The sequence below is a fragment of the Protopterus annectens genome, chromosome 2.part0 (genome assembly GCF_019279795.1).
Source record: "Protopterus annectens isolate FY-2018-M chromosome 2.part0, PAN1.0, whole genome shotgun sequence".
Classification (NCBI taxonomy): Eukaryota; Metazoa; Chordata; order Ceratodontiformes; family Protopteridae; genus Protopterus; species Protopterus annectens.
This window is the reverse complement of record NC_056728.1, coordinates 58,070,184-58,090,579: the sequence shown is the minus strand read 5'-3', so window position 1 is coordinate 58,090,579 and position 20,396 is coordinate 58,070,184. Positions and strand designations below refer to the sequence as shown.

General features: G+C 43.0%; 1 protein-coding gene across 1 annotated transcript in view; it reads right to left on the bottom strand.

Annotated features, from left to right (window-relative positions):
• Positions 1–559: 559 nt before the first annotated feature.
• LOC122792699 (PTTG1 interacting protein) overlaps positions 560–20,396 on the bottom strand; it is a 743,791-nt gene continuing 723,954 nt past the window's right edge. The window contains exon 6 of the mRNA XM_044060284.1: positions 560–3,211. Coding sequence (XP_043916219.1) covers positions 3,165–3,211 — 47 coding nt within the window. The 3' untranslated portion in view covers positions 560–3,164. The remainder of the gene's footprint in view (positions 3,212–20,396) is intronic.

The following is a 20,396-nucleotide window of genomic DNA, read 5'->3' as shown; positions in this document are numbered from 1 at the left end:
GAGTGGAAGTGAATTGGTAGTGCTGGGTTGTCCATCCTGAGGAGAAGGGAATGGTGATTTCCCATCAGCTGATTTGATCCACTGCAAACGGAAAATTGCAGGTCACAAAGGCCACCGACTAGTGTACTGTGGGCTTGGTTCTTCCAAGCCAGTGAAGGAAGCCCTTGTAGGGATTAATTTGGGGGCATAGAAACATGATAGGATGGTGCAGAAGGACTCTGCGTGAACAAGGTCTGTCAGCCACCAGAAGTCAGGGTTAGGGACTTACAGTTAATTCCTGATGACTGCTCCTGAAATTGACTCTCACCTCACACAGTATGAATGGTCTGTGAACAGCGGGCAATCAAATTATTACAATGAAGTAAAGATGCTTGCTGTAATTCATTCACAACTTTTCAGGAGAAAGTAAAAAATAAAGCACAGACCAGAGATCCACTTGGACTATGAAGTACAGAAACGCCAATTTGTAGTACATACACTATTTCAGCAGTTAAAAACATTTGGTTCAGAAATGAAAGATGAAGGTTCCAAATGGTGTCAAAACACTTAAAACTGAAAGAAATATTCACCAGCTTTAATCAATATTGGGGTTTACACTTTGTGGATTAATTCATATGCAATGTTATTTCAAACAGAGCTACATGTAAGGTCAGAATTTACTTCATACAAAAAAATGACATTTTTATTTTTTCCACATAAATATTATGCCTTTTAGTACTTAGAAGCAAGTTAGAATAAACTATCAATATGCATCTTAAGATCTAAGACAGCAGGATGACTGCAGTTTATTACGTTATGTGCTCGGTCCTGTTATAAGCTGATCATTAAGCTTCACTGCATGTGTGTGCATGTAGAAATGTTTGCAGACAGCTTCTAAAGTACATTTATTCATTCAGCACAGGAATGCGGGCATACGTTGGATGATCATGTTTTTTTCATAAACAGATGAACTCATTGCAATAGCGAGATATAGTGATCAAATATATGAAGACCTCTTAAATGTTAACAGAAAAATTATCAAAACTATTTAAAAAAGAGCTCCAAAAGGCAGAAGAAAACATCACTTGAATGAGTGATGTTACTCTTAAGGGTGGTTTAAGCTACCAGAATGCAATAACTGTGATGAGAGCAACTGGAGAGTTTTGTAATATGGTCAAGTTTGTTGCAGTAAACACACTGCAATTGTACATATTAAAAAAAAAACTTCAATGGTCATATGGAAAATGACATGAAATGGAACTGGTCTTAGAAAGTGACCAAGTAAAAGCAAGAATAATGGACTTAGGCAAGGTATCAAGCAGGCTAGACTGTAAAATTAACAAACACACAACACCTTTCACAACTAAAACTAAGCCAACCTTTGCAAAAGAATGCATACTGTTTTTATTCTCTCCCCTCCTCTGAAAAACTAAGCATATTAATCTCCAGTCTACTCTATCTGGTTATGAAGACAAACAAATTATTAGGTTACCAGCACGTTTTACATACTGTACTCAAACACAGTAGAAAATCTTGTTTCTCAGGCAGGACTGGCAAGCAAAACAATATTCACAGCTGACAGCTTCCAATGAGAAAATTAAGAGTTAAAGCAGAATAACTTGGCAAAAATGAATATTCACACTTTGTAATTATTTACATTAAATCAAGACAACTTTATTTTAGACCACAATTTTAAAGTTTAGCAGGAAGAGTGAGACTGGTATGTGGCATAACTGTTTGGGTAACCTGGGTAAAGCAATAACTAGCTTATGACACTATATATTCATGATTTTGCACTAGTGTAAAAAGGAGGCGCAACTTTCTCTGCAATTACACCTCCTGAAAAAGAACAAAAGTGGAGATGTTAGGTCGCACATCACAGCCAGAAGTCTGGTGTCCCATAGTGAAAGTAATGTCTCTACTGTTCCTTCAAAAAAATCCTCCACAGAAGAGTCTGGCGAAACACAGAGCTATAAATTAAACACTTGCTATGGACATTGCATCCAGACAGGTCAGTGGCAGATTGTTCAAGTGCATTATCACTGAAAAGCTCCTTTATACTGCCATAAGAATCTTAGCGCAGTTAATGGTCCACTCGTGTGTCTTTGTTAGTTAAAAGTTAAGTGAAATACAAGGAAAAGAAGCAATTCTGCAATGAGGTATAAAGGAAGGCAGTTGAAAAAAGGTGATGAATGACCATTAATAAGTACAGCAGCCCAATTTTCAAATTTATATTTCTAAAGGAAGTTGACATTTTTTTCAGCAGGAAATTAACTGTTACTTTGCATTATTAACAAAACACAAAAAAATCAACTATGACTACTGAATACAGAGCTCGTGTTTTAAGTGGGGGGTCACATGAACTAATCATATTGTAGATCACCACTATTCTTGCATTGTGATATCAATGGCCTGCAGTTACTTCCAGGTCAAAATTCAAAAACCATTAAAAGACTTGGTTCATTGTTAATCAAGCAGATATGACCCCTTTAACATAATCTTAAATGCAGGGGAGCATGGTATCAAAGTAAACATTTAACAATCTATTAGGCAGCCTGTAGAATTATTGCACAAAATTTACTACTAGTTCAGCAGCATCCATCTTGCGTACATATGTCTGTATCTGAAAGTAAAAAAAATCTTGTCAAAGGAAGTTCATGTAAAGCAAAAATGAAGTGTGTTCTGTGGCAAAAACAACTTTGGGGCTCCTACTGTTCAGTTTAATACTTACCTCCCTGGTGAATGGGTGACAATTCTCCTTTACAGACAGCGGAATACATGCCTCTTCCAATTATTGACAGTAACTACCTCAACACTACAATCAGAGTTAAGGGTAAAGAAAAAAAGTGTTCTTATATTTAAAGGAATGTAGTATAATGCAAGCTAATGCTGTAAACAATTCTGTTCCATCTGGTAAGCTTGCAAGTAATAACAGAAGCCTAGCACTAAATCAGAAAAGTCACCATTAACTTTGAGGTAATACCTCATTTATCCAAAGATTATGTAAGCTGTGCCATGCACCTAGGAAACTCTATAACTGGTTTGGGGGTGAGGAGTTCAGCTTCATCAAAAATGCAGAAATCTGGCTTTAGAAGTTTCTACAGTTAGCATTACAGTTGAACAGAAGCTTCAGGTCCCATGGTTATTCTTCACATCCTGGCACCACCCAAGGTGATGAACATTTATCAGTTGTTTTCAAATCTGGAATATGGGTTGTCCTCCTTAAACAATCCTGAAAAGAGTTTTAAAGAAAATATACACAAAATGAGCATGGCATTTATAGAAAACTGTGCATACAATGCTAACAGGTTTACAGTATTATCCAGGAAACATGACATTTTAAATAAATTAACTAATATGACAAAAGTGTTTTATGAGGACACCCCTCATAGTGCTGTTATGGGTGGGTTCACTCTCTCTAACCAAAATGGTCCCCATGTTCATTTGTAGCTGGCAGCAACACTTGCACAGTAAGCATACAGCATCGCTGCAAGTGTGCCTAGCCCCATCAGCCTATACTTTCTGAAACTCAAGTAACAATAACAATGAAGGTACAAGTAACAGTAACAATGAAGGCACCTAAACTACTAAGAAATGTACACATCTATCCCTGCCTGACATTTCCAGGGACAAGAAATACAAAAGTATACAACACATGCCCAATTTTACACAGAACGTAATAGCCAATACTGAATTGTCTGAATGGACTGACCAACCATACATGGAGGGAGAATGTAACAGGGCACCTGTGACCCATTAAGTAGGGTCCCCCTCATACAGCAACTGATAATATAACATAAGGCAGGGTCGTTGATGATGATACACAAGTCCCAAGCAGTAAACTGCCACATTAGACAAAGAGAAAAGACAGGTAAAGACCAAAACTTCGTTAAGAAAGTACAGCCGTAGTCATACACTGACCGAGCTTGGTGAAGGCATACACTGAAGACAAAGTGCCAATGGCACAGACTGCAATGAAAACATTCTTTGAGCAAGTACAAGCAGCAGCCCATGCCTCAAGTAGAGTGGCATTTGACAATTTCTTTTTCAGCAAGCAGTGAGCAATTCACCTGGAAAATGGATAATCATCAGACCTTCCTGCGAACAACAGAGAGAAAGCAGGTGCACAGTTTTCCAACTCTTGGATGTGCTTTAACTAAAATCTGAAACTGATGACGCATGCCTATAGTATAGTATCAAATCCTGTTTCACCCCTGGGTTTTGCCCCAGCACAGGACGTGGTGTATGCACCAGTTTAAGACCATTTCTGAAACCACTGTCAGAAGGAAAGTACAGTTGTGTATACTTACCATAAATGTAGAGGTTCGAGTGTATTCACTGTTGCAGTCATTACATTTGGGTAATCTGTTGGCAGGTTGCCCTCAGTCGGCCTGAGTAACAAAGTCTTGGGTCCTGCGTCAGTTGCGGTCTCCTCTTCCATGAAGTCAGGTCGTCGGGGATATAAAACATGCAGCTGACGCCATTTTATTCAGTTTTTCTTGCCCCAGATGTCAGGTGCCCCCCAAATGGGGAGCAAAAAAAATGTATATGTATATATATATATATATATATATATATATATATATATATATATATATATATATATATATAAAACAGAAATATGTATAAATGCACTTTTAGCAACAAACTTTACCTTCACCTAAAAGCAAGTACACCAAATAGGCTTTAGTGTATACGTTCATAGGTTTATACTAGGCTATCTGCCCTAAGGCATTTATAAGCCTAGCCCAAATTTTTGTGGCTTACGCCACCCCTTATATGAAAAAATACTGTGCCCATTAGTTTGTTGTGCCTCTGTCCAGCAGTGACACAGAGATGATTCCCGGGATAAACCTACGATCTCCCATCCACAGGTCAAGATTTCTCTTGAACAGAGCCAGCGAGGTGCTCTGCCTCACATGGACCGGGATTTTATTCCACAGCATAGGGAGTCTGAGTGATAAATCTATCCCTCCAGCACGTCCTATTTATATCCGTGCTAAGGTTTAAGTCGCTTGCTCTAGTGGTTTTGGTGGATTTGGATTTTTTGAGGTGGAGCATGTCCATTAATTCCGGGTTGGACATGGCCTTGTATGTCAGGCACGTCACCTCTGAGCAGACGGTATGCAACTGAATAGAGCAGGAGTTTCTTCAATCTGGCAGCATATGACAGATTTTGGAGTCCCTTTATCCTTTTGGTGAGGAACTTTTGGGGTCTCTCCAATTGCTGCAGATGTCGGGTGAGATGCATCCCGAATGGGGCACTGTACTCGATCATTGGTCTGATAAGTGAAGAGTACAGGGGAACAATGACCTCACTAGATCTGGATGTAAATCCCTTCATGATCAGGTGGGCAATGTAGAAGGTCTTTCTAACCACTTTAGCAACGTGAGTGTCAAAAGAAAGGCCACTGTCAACCTGGGTCCCCAGGTCCCTGATAACCTCTTCTTGTGCTTAGTGGATTGCCACCTATATGGTAGCTTGGGGTTACCTTGTTTTTCCCGAAGGGTATTGACTATACATTTTTTGGCGTTTAACTTCAGGCCATGGCTCTGGCACCAGCTATCTGTTTCCATGAGTCCCTTCTGAAGGATATCCGTGTCCGATGCACTTTCCACTATGGCGCCCAGTTTGCAGTCGTCTGCAAACTTTGTCAGCCAAAGTCCTCCCATGTTGGCCTGTACTTCTGAGAAGTAGATGCCGAACAATAGGGGGCCAAGGACCGAGCCCTGTGGGACACCACTTGTGACCGGCTTGGAGTCTGACATAGCGCCAGCAACTCTAACCCTGTGGGTTCTGTCCTTAAGCCAGTTTGCAACCCATCTTGTGACATATGGGTTTACATTTAAGCTGGTAAGTTTTTCTACAATACCGAGTGCGGTATTGTGTCGAGAGCCTTTGCAAGGTCAAGGTAGGCTGTATGGACTGCCTTTCCCTCATCAATGGCCTTGGTGACTGTTTTGAAGAAGTCGACCAAGTTCAAAAGGCATGATCTGCCCTTGACGAAGCCAAACTGGGTCGGGTCCAATGTCTGCAAGTCCCCTATATCTTTGTTTATGAGCTCCATTATGATCCTCTCCATAGCTTTGCAGACTAGACTTGTTAAGCTTACTGGGCGGTAATTACCAGGGTCCGTAGAGGCACTGCCTTTGTGGAGTGGGACCACAGTTGCCGTACGCCACTCCTTGGGCACGTATCCTGTGGTAAGGCTGAGATTAAACAGCTGCCTTATGTGCGGGTTTAATTCCTCATTTAGCTCGTAGCACACAGCCGGGGACACCATCCGGTCCCATTGATGCTGTGTTTTTAGCTTTAGAGAGAGCAGCTTTCACCTGCGCATTTGAGATGTCTGGGAGGCTACACTCTGTTGGGATAGTTATCTCTCCTTTAGGGGAGGGGGGTGAAGTTTGCACTGAACCTGTCTGCCAGTATGTTGGCAATGTCTGTGGGTTCAGTGATTTTGTATCATTTTAGACTAATTCTGAGCATATCTGGGAGTTTCCACCCAGGTTCCTAACATAGCTGAAAAAGGCCTTATGATTGTCCTTTGAATCCATGGCAATTTTTCTCTCAAAATTGGCCTTAGTTGATTTTATGAGTGCTCGTAATTTTTACTAATAATGATCAGGGTGACTTCCCTTTTATGGATTTTGTTCTATCATGTAATAGCTTTCTCCTCTTATTGTAAAGTTTGTTAATGGCTGGGGTCCACCAGACTGGACGTTTGCCCTTTGTGGAAAGAGTCTTGGTTTTATTTGGGACTGCCTGATCCATGCAGTCCTGGAGGTGTTCATAGAAGGCATTTGTAAGGGCTTCCAGCTTGGGTTGTGGTTTCCACTGGCTCAGGGGCCTTGAAGGATACCACACCAGTCTTGAGTAGTGTGAAGTTTGCTTTAGAGAAGTTCTTCACTGTGATCTTTTTTGTTTGGGGTGGGGGCGGGATGTGGATTTCCAGTGAGATTAGTTTATGATCAGATCTCACCAATGAGGGATATACTTCCGGTGTGGAGCATTTTGTCCCCATGTTTGTGATAATGAGATCTAGTATATTTTCTCCTCTCGTGGGAACAGTGACTAGCTGTTCCATGGCATTTGAATTTATGAACTCCAGGAACCGTTGGGCTAGAAAGTTAGGGCTTGAGTAATGTTCCAAGTCTATATTCGGGTAGTTGAAGTCACCCAATATGATGGATGAAGGAAAGAAAAGGTATAGAAAGGGGGATGGCGGGTGGGTAACCCAGACTGCAATAATGAATACACTCAAACATCTACATTTATGGTAAGTGTATGTACACGACTGTACTATGTTCTTCATGCTTCACTGTTGCAGTCATTACATTTGGGTAGAATCCCAAAGCTATGGATGGGAGGATGGAACTAAACAGCATTAGGAGTGGCTATAAGGTCCTGCAGAACTTCAGTGGCAAAACCTGCCCTGGATTTGGAGAAGAGCGGCAAATGATAATGCTTTTTGAAGGTAGGAACAGAGCTCCAAGTAGCAGCTTCTAGAATGTCTTTGGTTGGAACCCCTCTGAGAAAAACTGCTGAAGTAGAGGCAGCCCTGGTGTAATGTGATCTGATCCCCTTGGGCACAGGTTTACCATGGTGCAAGTAGCAGAAATGAATGCACTGGCTTATCCACTTAGAAATAGTCTGATATGATATAGCCTTCCCCCTCTGACCCTGCAGCAAAAGCTACCAGTAGGTGCTCAGACTTTCTTAAAGATTTGGTCCTGTAAGTAGAATCTTAGTTGTCTGTGTACGTCCAATGAATGCAGAATCTGCTTCCCCTTGTTCTGCGTTTTTGGGTAAAATGTTGGCAAGTGAATGGTCTGGTTAAGAGCCACACTGGATATCACCTTAGGCATAAAAAAAGCATTGGTCCTGAGGGACACCCTGTCCAGGTAAAATGTAACAAAAGGCTCCACTGCCATGAGAGCTTGCAATTCTGAAACAGTTCTTGCTGAAGTGACTGCCAAGAGAAAAGCTGTTTTCCAAGATATAAATTTTATATCCACAGTAGCTGCTGGTTCAAAAGGAGGCAGGGTGAGTTTTGTCCCATGCAGGAGTTGGCGATCTTCTGGGAGGCCTTAAATATTTGGTCCCTCTAAGATACTGTTTAAGCAGAGGATGAGAAAAGAGGGGAGGCTCTGTGTTGTAATGAGCCGAGATGGCAGAGGCATTGATTTTATTGAAGAAAAAGATGGGCCCTTGTCGAGCATCTCAGTCAAATATTGTAAAATCTGAGGAATATTGGGTTTTGCTGTGTCTGTTCCTTGTGCTTGGTTCCAAGTACAGAATCTCTTCCATTTATCAGCATAAGATTTTCTAGTACTAGGCCTTCTGGCTTCCAAAATGACATCCATCACAGATTTACTGAGAGGTGTTATTTGAATAATTAAATGATCGGCCATGGTGCAAGATTAAGAGTTTGGAGCGGAGTGTGAAGAACTTGATTGTTCTGCTGAGACAGTAGATGAGGTATTTGAGGCAAGAACCACGGAGGAAGTTGAGACATATTCCTTAGAAGTGGGTACCAGTGCTGGCGAGGCCAGTCTGGAGCAACTAGGATAGTTTTTGTTTTTTCCTGTCTGATTTTTAGTAAGACCTTGGAGAGTAGAGGCAGAGGGGGGAAAGGCATAGACTGATAGGTTTTTCCAGCTGAAGGATAGAGCATCCACTTTCCATGCTTTTTTATGATGAGTTCTTGTGCAGAATTTGTCCAACTGATAATTTTGGGGAGAGGCAAATAGATCTATGTCTGGGCTCCCCCATTTCTGTGTTAACATGCTGAAGATTTGTGGATCCAGTTTCCATTTGTGCGAGTCCATAAGGTTTTCTGCTTAGGATGTCTGCCAGAGTATTTTGTTTTCCTGGCAGGAACTGAGCTTGAAGATGTATTTAAATCAAGGCTGTGTTCCACAAGGCCATGGCTAGTCTGGAAAGGGGGTAGGAATGTGTACCCCCCCCGCTTGTTTATGTACTACATAATTGTGGTGTTGTCCGTCTTTATCAGTAGTTGTCCTGGATGAAGTAAGTCCTTGAAGGCTGTCAGAGCATTCTGAACAGCTAGCATCTCTTTCTGGTTGACATGCAGATGCATTTGGTTGGGGCTCCATTTGCCCTGAATGCATCTCCCCACCAGGTGGGCCCCCCCAAGCATAGTCTGATGTGTCTGTAGTTAGGGTTTGGGTGGCAGGGGGTAAAGCGAATGACAGTCCCTTGTTTTGGTGACATCTCTGCCCACCAAAGAAACTCCTGTTGTAGGCAAGGAATGAGAGGGATCATTGTTTCCAGACTGACAATGTTGACTCCATAAACTTTTTAGGTACCATTGAAGTTTCCTCATATGCAGTCTCGCATATAGAATTAGTATAATGCAGGATGCCATGAACCCCAAAGCCTGCAGAATTTGTCTTGCAGATAACGGTTTTTGCCATTTGTTTGAAGTATGTTGTCAGTTGCCTTTGTCTGGCATAAGGTAAGCCATCTGGGCAGTTGTATTCAAGCTTGCACCCAGGAATGTAATTTGAGAGGGTACCAGTTGTGATTTCTTTTTATTTATGGTGTACCCTAGGCATGCTAAAAGCCTTTTTACAAATGTCCTCTGCTTGAATGAGACAGTTGTCCAGATAAGGATAAATTTGAATGCTTCTTGGTCTGCAGAATGCAATTACTGGTGCCAGGCACTTTGTAAAGACCCTGGGCACAGTAGATAAGCCAAAGGGCAGTGCAGAGAATTGGTAATGCAAAAAACCTGCTTTGAAGCGGAGGTATCGTCTGCATGATTTCCTTATTGAGGTATGCCTCTTAAGTCTAGAGTTACTAACCAAGCATTCCTGCCTAGCATAGGTAGTAGCTGTTGTAAAGTCAGCATTTTGAATTTTGGAATGTCCAGGAATGTGTTCAAAATCGATAAGTCCAGTATTGGAGACCATGAATTGTCTTTTCTTGGTACCAGAAAAAGTCTTGAATAAAAACCTTGTCCTTTTTCCTTTTCTGGTACTGGCTGAATAGCCCCCATATCCATGAGGGACATGACTTGTTTCTGGGCCTCTGCCCACTGGTTTTGTGGCAGATCCGGCCATCCATTTGGAATTGGCAAAGTATGGAAATGAAATCTGTACCCCTGGGATACTATGTTTAATACCCACTTGTCCTGGGTAATTAACTGCCAACTTTGAGCATGAAGTGCTAGTTTTCCCCCCAAGGGGGCTGTCAAAAGGTAAGTGCTTGGTGATGGTAGAGGAAAGTCATTGAGACTGCTTACTGTAGGGTTGTGCTTTGCTTCTTCCAGTTTTGGAGGTGGAGGCACCCCATTGCTTTGACCTGTAAAAACCCTGTGATTGGTATCTGGAGCCTTTTGAGCACCTGGATTTGCCTTGAGTGACTCTGTTGGGCACAGGAAAGGACCAATTTTGGCTGCACTTGCAAGAAATATTTTACAGTTTGCACAGATTTAGCTTTGTCTTCCATTTTCTTTAAAACCTCTTCTGCCTTATTACCAGAGTATCATGCTGCAAAGGGGCATCCAACAATTTAGCTTTAACATGATCAGGCAGATTTTGCTCCTTGAGCCAGGCATGCCTTCTAATGACAGATCCAGTAACGGCAGCCCTACAAGAGGCCTCCAAGGAATCAAAACCACACTGCAAAGTATGCTTTCCAACCTGTTATGCTGAATGCAATAATTCCTGTAACTATTTTCCACACAATCAGAAATCAACATAATTTTCCGTTTCAGTAAGCCCATAACATGCTGTTGATATTTAAGCATATGAAACTGGCAGTTTAAGGTCCTGATTGCCAAGGTTGCAGATGTATAAACCTTCTTTCCCGATCTATCCAGCGTCCTGGAATCTGTCAGAGAGGGTAGGATTTTTGGCTGTAGAGGCCTTTACACCCTTGGGACCCTGAGAAATAGTCTCAGGATCAGCAGCAGGATTTTTGAATAAAGATTTGTGGGAGTTGGGAACCCTGTAACATCTGTCTGGCTTACTAGGAGCCGGAGGCTGGGAATTAGGAGCCATGCTTGATTCTGAAAACATCAACAATGTCTAATACAGGAGGTATTGCCAAAGGCCTATGCTGAGGAAGAAGAAGGAAATCCCTAAGCCTCTTCTTTGATTCAGAGAAGTCCTGACTCTCCCAGTGAAAATATTCCCTTAAAGTATGTAAAGTCTCTTCAAAAGAGTAATCCTCTGGAGGAGATGCAGATGGGATGGATTCCTCTGCATCAGAATCCTCATAGGGTGGACTAGAAAATTCCTGATCAGAAGAAATGGAAATCTGATCTGAAGATTCATAATCAGTGCCTTGCCTAGGCCTCTTAGCAGGGGGGGGTTGGGAACCCCTGATCAAGGTAATTAAATCCTCAGCCATTTTGATCAACTTTTTTTAGGCATAGGGGCCTGAGCACGTGGCTCATGTGTCGGTTTTTTAGACATAGATGATGTTTTTGACCTTGTTTTTGAGGCTGGCATCGTTTTAATATAAAAATGTTGTGGCCTGTAAACCTCAGAAGCCGGTACCTGCTTAGCGGCTCCGGATCCATCCAAGGGAGAGACATCCACGGGTTCAATACTCTGAGAATCTTGCGGCATACCGGACTTCGAATGGGTCTCGGTAGAGGCCTGCGACTCAAAAGTAGCGGGTATCAGGGGCTGCGAAAGCAACTCACTGAGTACCGGTGACTGGCTTAGGAGAAGCTTTGCTGTCGGTTTTGGACATCGACGGTCTGTCTCTCTTTTTCTTTGCGTTTTTTGTGAACTCCGGTAGTCGGATTGCTAACGGACATTTCATGATAATTAAATCTTGAACCAAAATATTTAGAAGCAAAAATATACCGACACTTAATAGTGAGTTGGTTAAATCTAGCACAAAACCGACAGCAAAGCACATTGTGATCTGGGCCTAGGCAAGGAATGCAGTACAAATGAAAATCCTCATGAGGTATTTGCTTCCCACAAGTAATGCAATTATTAACTTTTATTGACATCAGTAAGGAGCAAGAAAAAGTTTCCCCAACAGGGTACTTGGCTTTAGTTTGAAGACTTCGGTTCTGAAACTCGAATGCAAAAATTTCAGGAGTCTGTCGACCAGCACTTGCAAACTGCTTCTGCTTCGGGCACCGCGTGGTGAGACTGAATAAAATAGCATCGGCTGCATGTTTTATACCCCTGACTACCTGACGTCATGGAAGAGGAGACAGCAACCGACGCAGGACCCAAGACTTTGTTATTCAGGCCGACCGAGGGCAACCTGCCAACAGATTACCCAAATGTAATGACTGCAACAGTGAGACATGGAGAACATATGCAAGCTAATCTTCAGGCATAACCAAGTTCTTGTTAAAGATCAGGTAATGTTCTCCAAACTTGAGGTTCGAATATTCAGCAAGCAGAAGTGATGGCCACCGGTAAGAGTTTTCCAAGAGATTAGCTTCAACACCAGGAAGTTAGTGGGGAAATCTCTCAAAACTGTGACATTCAGACTTCATAGAGGAAGGAGTTCTGCAAAGGAGGATGAAGATGCAGAACTCATTTAAGGAGCTGCAAGGCCACAATTCTGTCATTCCCAATGTCATGACAGGCAGAAACAGCAGGCGCAAACACGTGTACTGTGGAATAACTGTAGTCCAATTCATGCAGGTGACCGAGGAAGTTCAGAACACTGTTAAGCTAATTAGGTGAAGTGGTTGGCACAGGATGCCAGTCCACCCAGATGGTCAGCAGTTTCTACCAAAAGGCACAGACCTGCTGAGTGCAAGGTTTCTTAACAGCTTCAGTAACATAACAGGCACCGGCTGGCACACCTGGTGGGATTAAGGAGCCTATAACTGCAGCCATGCTCTGCAGCACTGTGGGAGACCTGACTAGCTAGGACTTGCAAAGCTTCCTGTACCCACCAGGGTCTCAAATGCCTGAAACAATGCCTCATGGTGGCTAAAAAGGACAATCAGTATTAGGTCTGATTTGTTTCCTGAACTGACAATGCATTGTATCAGGAATAGCAGAAAGGTGCACAGGAATATCCCATGCGAAAGTACAGCTTTATAAGTAACTTAACTGGAAAGTACACTTGTGTTGGTAACTTACCATAAATATAGATGTTCAAGTAGATTAATGTTGCAGTACTAAGTCTTGGGACTTTGCTATGCTGTAGTTTGTGGCCAACTCAAATACCGCAGGATTTTACCATCCCTGAACCAGTGGACACCCCCATTAGCTGACACTGGTGGTATAAAAGGGTGGTCAGGTGGTGCCATCTTGAGGTCTTTCTTGTTTGAGGTACAAGTGCCTGGATATTACCCAGGGGGGCATGACCTGTCCCCACTGACTACTCTGACTAATGCTTGGTAATGACTGGAGGATTAGAAATACATGGGGGGGGGGGGGTGTTAGGCATGGGTCCCACCCTAACCCCAGGAGTACAAGAGAAAAAAGGAGGGAAAAGGTACTGCAACACTGATCTACTAGAACATCTACAATTATGGTAAGGAACCAGCTCAACCGTATCATATTCTTTAGTCAGTGCTGCAGTATGAAGTCTTGAGAGGACTCCCAAAGCTAATTTACTGGAGTGGTTGAAGAACAGTTTGCATCAGTGAGACCATGCTCTGCATGATGGCAGAGGAAATCATGGCCCTGACAATGGAAATGGCACCAAGGTGGCAATGTTTAGTAAAGGTGTGCACTGAAGTCCAAGTGGCTGCCTCCAAGATGTCTCTGCTGGACTTCCCTTCAAGAATGCTGTGGTGGCTGTTTTTGCTCTGGTGGAGTGAGTTTTTACTCTGCCAGGTATCTGTTTGCCTTGATGTGTATAACAAAGTAATACAATTGGCTATCCATTTAAAGATGGCCTGTTTCCCTACATCTCTTCCTTTTTTCCCTTCTGCACATGCTACCGATAACTGGTCAGAAAATCTTGTCCTATGGAGAGAGAGAGAACCTCAGTTGTCTGCGTACATCAAAGGAGTGTAGTATTCTTTCTGCTTTGTTCTGGAACTTGTGAAGAACACTAGCAGATGGATGTTCTGGTTCAAGGAGAGTTCTGATACCACCTTGGGCATAAAAGGGATTAGTTCTCAAGGTGACTCTGCGCTTGTGGAAGATAATGAAAGGTAACTTTTGCATGAGGGCCTGAAGCTCAGAGATGCATCTGGTTAAAGTGAGGGACATCAGCAGTGTAGGTTTCAAAGTTATCAGTTTGAGGGGTATGATGATGTGAGGCATTGCCAGCTATGCCAGATTTAGGGCAGCAGGTGTAACATATGCCAGCATACCTAGCTGGAGTTTTGTAAAGAATTATATGTCATTTGTATATCAAACTGATTTGTACAGGTGCTTTGTTGAAAATGTAATTGTAAAGCTTCTTGTGTTAAAAATGTACCAACAGTGGGTCCTGCTGGACAGAAAACAAATATACCTGCATGTCAGACTGTATTGTAACTGTTGAAATGAATATATTGTAATAGAGGTTATTGGAAGAGAAGAGGTTAATCTCAGTCCAGCTAACTTTGAAAAATATTCTGAAATGAAATTACCTGGTTAGGCCATAAAGATTGTATCTTACAGTTCTGACTGCAGATATGTCTATGAAAACAAAGACTAGAAATCCTGTTGTATTGTCCTTAGTAATTAACTAATTGTTATCCTGGAAGAGTGGAAGCTTCTGAAATGGTTTTATAGCTTCCAGATGCTGTAACACATCATAGCAAAACTGTGTGTGTGTGTGTGTGTGTGTGTGTGTGTGTGTGTGTGTGTGTGTGTGTGTGTGTGTGTGTGTGTGTGTTACAACACACATGCTAGATTCTGGTTCAGTTTCTAGTAAAGGGGGTAGTGTGGGAACCAGATGTATGTGATGATATTCTGTAATCCTATACTGAAATGATGTTTTAATACTAGATGAGACAAAAGTCTCAGGGCAGTCTGTCTGTAAAACATGACAAAGGAGGAGCAATCACCCACTTTAACTTGCTTTGATCTAGTAAGTGAACTAGGGGACAGTATTTTTTTTTAGATTAGTCAGAAAAATATAGCAAGATTAGTCAAGTATTGTTTTCTGTATATGTGGGAACCTTTCTATCTGTATTATTTTTCATATTCCCTGTGATTGAAACTCTTGCATTCATTGTAAATAGATATTTAGTATTTTCATGTTATTTTATTATTTATTAAATATTTAAACTTTTCATTGTGGCTGGCCTTTTAGAGACTATTTTAATCTTTAAGAATACTTATATTTGGTGACACTGTGGCCACTTCTGAACGCCTTGCTGCATTGGTCAAACACTACCATTTCTATTAATTTTACTCTGTATAATTGGGTACCCTTGTAAGAGCCTTAGAGTAGCTGGCTTAGGAGTGTTCTGGTGCTAGTACCTACCTTACAGTCTGGGCAGAGGGGGCATAGCTGGTAAATCTGTGTCAGCCTTTTCTAAAGGTATGTGCGCGTGTGTGTGTTAAACTCAAATCTCAAAGAGTATGTCTGCATGTGTGTGTGAAAATCAAATCTCAAAGAGAGTGTGTGTGTGTGTTAGCTATTTGGAGCAGGGACACAGAGCACTGGCTTCACAGAGAGGGTGGTGGAGGACTTGGTTTGGAACACTCAGCTGAGGACTCAACTCTACAGCTGCGGTCAGTGTGGCATCATACTTGGGGCCTGGTGAGACGCAGAAAAACCCAGCCCCAGTACAGGAGTATGTTTCGTGTGTGCTCTTAAGGGAAACTGCTTGGTGCAGAAAGCTGCATCTGGAAATACTGTGCATCTATTTATGTTCCAAGTGAACATCAATCACTGGTGTCCGGGGTGAGGATTGACACTCCTTGATCACTAGCCCACGGCAGGGAAGTCACAAGGGGGAAAGTACAGTTTTGTACCTACCATAAATGTAGATGTCCGATAGATATGCAACTGCAGTCCTGACATATGGGTTGTCCTGCCTCAGGCAGCCCTTCGGTCGGCCAGATTCCAAAGTCTGGGTCCGGCGTCGGCCGATGCCTCCTCCCCGACGTCAGAGCGGCTGGAGTATAAAGGCATCAGCCGACGCCATCTTCTTCAGTGTTTCTTGCCCCAGATGTCAGGTGCCCTCCAAGGAAGGCTAAATTTTGTGAATGGATAAACAGATAAAACCAGACATGCACAGCAGTAATAAACAGATACACCATAATATATAACCCCAGCTGATAGGTAAGGGGAGAAAGGACCCAAAAGGGGAAAAACAGAGGGGTAGGAGGGAGGGAAAACCTGACTGCAGTTGCATATCTATCGGACATCTACATTTATGGTAGGTACAAAACTGTACTATGTCCTTCAAGAATGCAACTGCAGTCCGGACATATGGGTTGAATACCATAGCCAAGCTGGGGGTGGTAGGACTAAGCAAGAGATGGTGTAGCTAGAAGGCCCTGCAGGACTGCCAAAGCAAAGCCTGCTCGGGATCTGGAGTATAATGGCAGGTTGTAGTGCTTGGTAAATGTATGCACGGAGCTCCATGTAGCAGCCTCTAGAATATCTTTTGTAGCCACTCCTCTTAGAAAGGCTGTGGATGTGGCCATAGCTCTGGTGGAGTGTGGTCTAATATTAGCTGGCACACTTTTTCCATGAAAAGAATAACAGAATCTGATGCAGTGTCCAATCCATTTTGAGATAGTTTGTTTGGTGACTGCTTTTCCTTGCACTCCAGCAGCATAGGCTACAAACAGTTGGTCAGACTTCCTGGTGGACTTTGTTCTGTCCAAGTAGTAGCGTAGTTGTCTGTGAATGTCTAAAGTATGCAGCAGCTTTTCCCCTTTATTTTGAGGGTTAGGAAAGAAAGTTGACAGGTGAATTGCCTGGTTTAGAGACACTCTGGATATCACCTTAGGCATGAATGAAGAATTGGTCCTAAGGGAAACTCTGTCCTGATGAAAGATGAGAAAAGGAGGAACTGCCATGAGGGCCTGTATCTCCGAGACTCTTCTTGCTGAGGTGACTGCCAACAGGAAAACCGTTTTCCAAGAGAGAAATTGCATTTCTGAAGATGCTGCTGGTTCAAAAAGAGGAAGAGTTAATTTTTCCAAGACATAATTGAGGTCCCATGCAGGAATTGGTAGCTTCCTTGGAGGTTTGATATTCTTTATGCCTCTTAGGAACTGTCTTAGCAAGGGATGCGAAAACACAGGTGGATCACAGTTGTAATGTGCTGAGATAGCTGAAGCGTGGATTTTGATGGAAGAGTATGAGAGGCCACTGTGAAACATTTCTGCCAAGTATTCTAATATCTGAGGTATGTTCATCCGTGATGGATCCTGGCCCTTGTTGACATTCCAGATGGTGAATCTCTTCCATTTGGCCGAATAGGTTTTTCTGGTGGAAGGTCTGCGTGCCTCCAGAAAACTTTCCTGAACTTTTTCGGAGAGGGAGTCATGGGTCTGAGTCATGGAACTCTCCAAGCTGTCAGCTTTAAGGTTTGCAGGTTCTGATGAACAGTCTTGTAACTGTGTTGAGTCAGGAGCAGAGGCCATTGAGGCAAGGGCCATGGTTTGGTGTGAGTTATGCTCAGCAGTAGTGGATACCAGTGTTGCCTTGGCCAGTCTGGAACTATCAAGATTCCTCTTGGTTGTTCTGCCTTGATCTTCAGTAACACCTTGGTGATCAAAGGTAGAGGAGGGAATGCATAAATTGTTAGAGCATTCCAGCTGAAAGAAAGAGCATCCGTTTTCCAAGCTAGAGAATGGTGTATCCTTGTGCAGAACCTTTCCAGGTGATGATTGAGATGAGATGCAAAGAGGTCTATGTCTGGTCTTCCCCATGCAGATGCTATTTGTGAAAAAATGCGTGGGTGTAGCATCCATTCGTGTGGATCCAAGAAATTTCTGCTCAACCTGCCTGCCAGAACATTGTCCTTGCCCGGAACAAACTGGGATTGCAAGTAGATGTTCAGTTTCAGGGACTTTTCCCAAAGAATCATTGTTAGTCTGCAGAGGGGGTAGGAATGAGTGCCCCCTTGTTTGTTTATGTACCACATGACAGTGGTGTTGTCTGTCCTTATTAGCAGATGACCTTGCTGAAGAGATTTTCCAAAGGCTTCTATTGCATGTATCACTGCCAACATCTCTTTTTGATTTATGCGCTGATGCATCTCCATGGGAGTCCATTGCCCTTGAAGGCATCTGTCGTCCATGTGCGCCCCCCCATCCATGGTCTGAGGCATCTGTTGTAATAGTTTGACTTGTTGAAGGTTTGTTGAAAAGCATGCCCTCGTTCAAGTGACTTGCTTGAGCCCACCACAAAAATTCCCTTTGCAGGCATGGTATAAGCGGTATTATGTCTTCTAGGCTGTGGCTGTGTTGCGACCACAAGCTTTTTAGGTACCATTGCAGCTTTCTCATGTGTAGTCTTGCCAGAGGGATTAGAAGAATGCAAGATGCCATGAACCCCAGGGCCTGCAGGGTCTTTCTTGCGGTCAGGTGGGTTAATTTTGCTAGGCCTTTGAAGTAAGCTGTTAAATGCTGTTGTTTCTCCTCTGTGAGGAAAGCCATTTGTAGCTGTGTGTCCAGTTCTGCTCCTAGAAAAATAATCTCTTGGGATGGCAGTAAGCTTGATTTTTGAATGTTGACTGTGTATCCCAAAGCCTGCAGCAATTGAATGACGTAATCCAAGTGTTTTATCAAGGTCTGTTTGCTGTCTGCTTGTATTAGGCAGTCGTCCAGGTAAGGGTATATTTGAATCCCCCAGAGTCTGCAATGTGCCACTACTGATGCCAGGCATTTCGTGAATACTCTGGGCGTAGTAGAGAAGCCAAACGGCAATGCTGAGAATTGATAGTGCTCTGTTCCTGCAAGAAATCTGAGGTATCTTCTGCAACTGTGTCTGATAGGGACATGCAGGTATGCCTCCTTGAGGTCCAGAGTAACCAGCCAAGACCCCTTGCCCAGCATGGGAAGAAGTTGCTGTAACGTCAGCATCTTGAATTTTGGCACCATGAGAAAAGTATTTAGAACGAACAAGTCCAATATAGGCCTCCATTGTTTTTCTTTTCTTGGAACAAGGAACAGTCTTGAATAAAATCCCTGGCCTTGTTCCTGAGGAGAAACCTTCTCTATTGCTTTTATTTGTAACAGCTTTGAGACTTCTATGAGTGCCTCTGCCCTTTGATTTTGTGGCAGGTTTGGCATGCCTTGTCCTGTTGGTAAGGTATGGAAGTGGAACCTGTAACCTCTGTCTACTATGTCCAGAATCCAATTGTCCTTTGTTATAATGTGCCAGTTTTTTGAGAATAGAGATAATTTTCCGCCTAGAGGTGCTTCTCTTTGAGCCTTGGTAGGCGGAGTGAAAGGTAAGTCATTGTGATTGTCTCTGTGGTGCAGGTTAACTACCTGTGCCACTTATCTGATTTTGAGGTTGCCATTGGCGTCCCCTGTAGGAGCCTCGGTATTGCCCTCTACCTCGTGCACGCCTGTTCTTTCCCCTTTGAAACTTGTCAGAGTCTGGAAAGGACCAATTCTTTGAAGGCCAATTCCTGCTGAACCTGGAGGAAATCCTTTACTGTCTGTACTGATTTTGCCTTCTCCTCGATAGATTTCAACACATCCTGAGCATTAGCACCAAAAAGCTTCTGTTTATCCAGAGGTGCGTCCAGGAGCTTTACTTTAACATGATCTGGCAGTGGCTGTTCTTTCAACCAAGCATGTCTACGGATAACAGCCCCCGTCATAGCTGCCCTACATGAAGCCTCCAATGCATCATAACCACACTGTAGGAAATGATTACTAACCTTCTGAGTGTTATGCACCAAATCCTGCAATGCCTTTCTATCTATAGGCTCAGGAGAGGCTATCTTTTTCTGCAAATCATCCAGTAAATAATCCTGGTACTGAAACATATGAAAAAGGCAGTTAAGTGACCTCATGGCAAGGGTGGAAAAGGTATAAACTTTTTTACCCCATCTCTCCAGGGACCTTGCTTCCCTGTCAGCTGGCAGTGAATTCTTGGCTGAGGAGGTAGCCACTCCTTTGGGGCCCTGTGAAATAGTGTTGAGATCCACAGAGTGGGCCTTAAAGAGATGCTTGTGAGTGTCAGGGACCCTATAATATCGGTCTGGCTTGACAGGAGCAGGAGGGAGAGAATCAGGGGAAGCACTGGAGTCGGAGAAAACATCACCCAGGATGATCCAAAACTGGAGGGATAGCTAAAGGTCTGTGCTGGGGTAACTTAAGGAAGGTACGTAGCCTTTTCCTAGAATCAGAAAATTCCTGACCCTACCACTTAAAATGTTCCCTCATGGAGTGGAGGACTTCACCGAAAGAAAAATCCTCTGGAGGAGAGGCAGAGGGAATAGATTCCTTAGCATCAGAGTCCTCATAGGCCTGGAAGGATTCTTCTTGGGTATCTGAATGCTCTGAATCCCCAGAGGCTTCATCTGAAGAGAGGT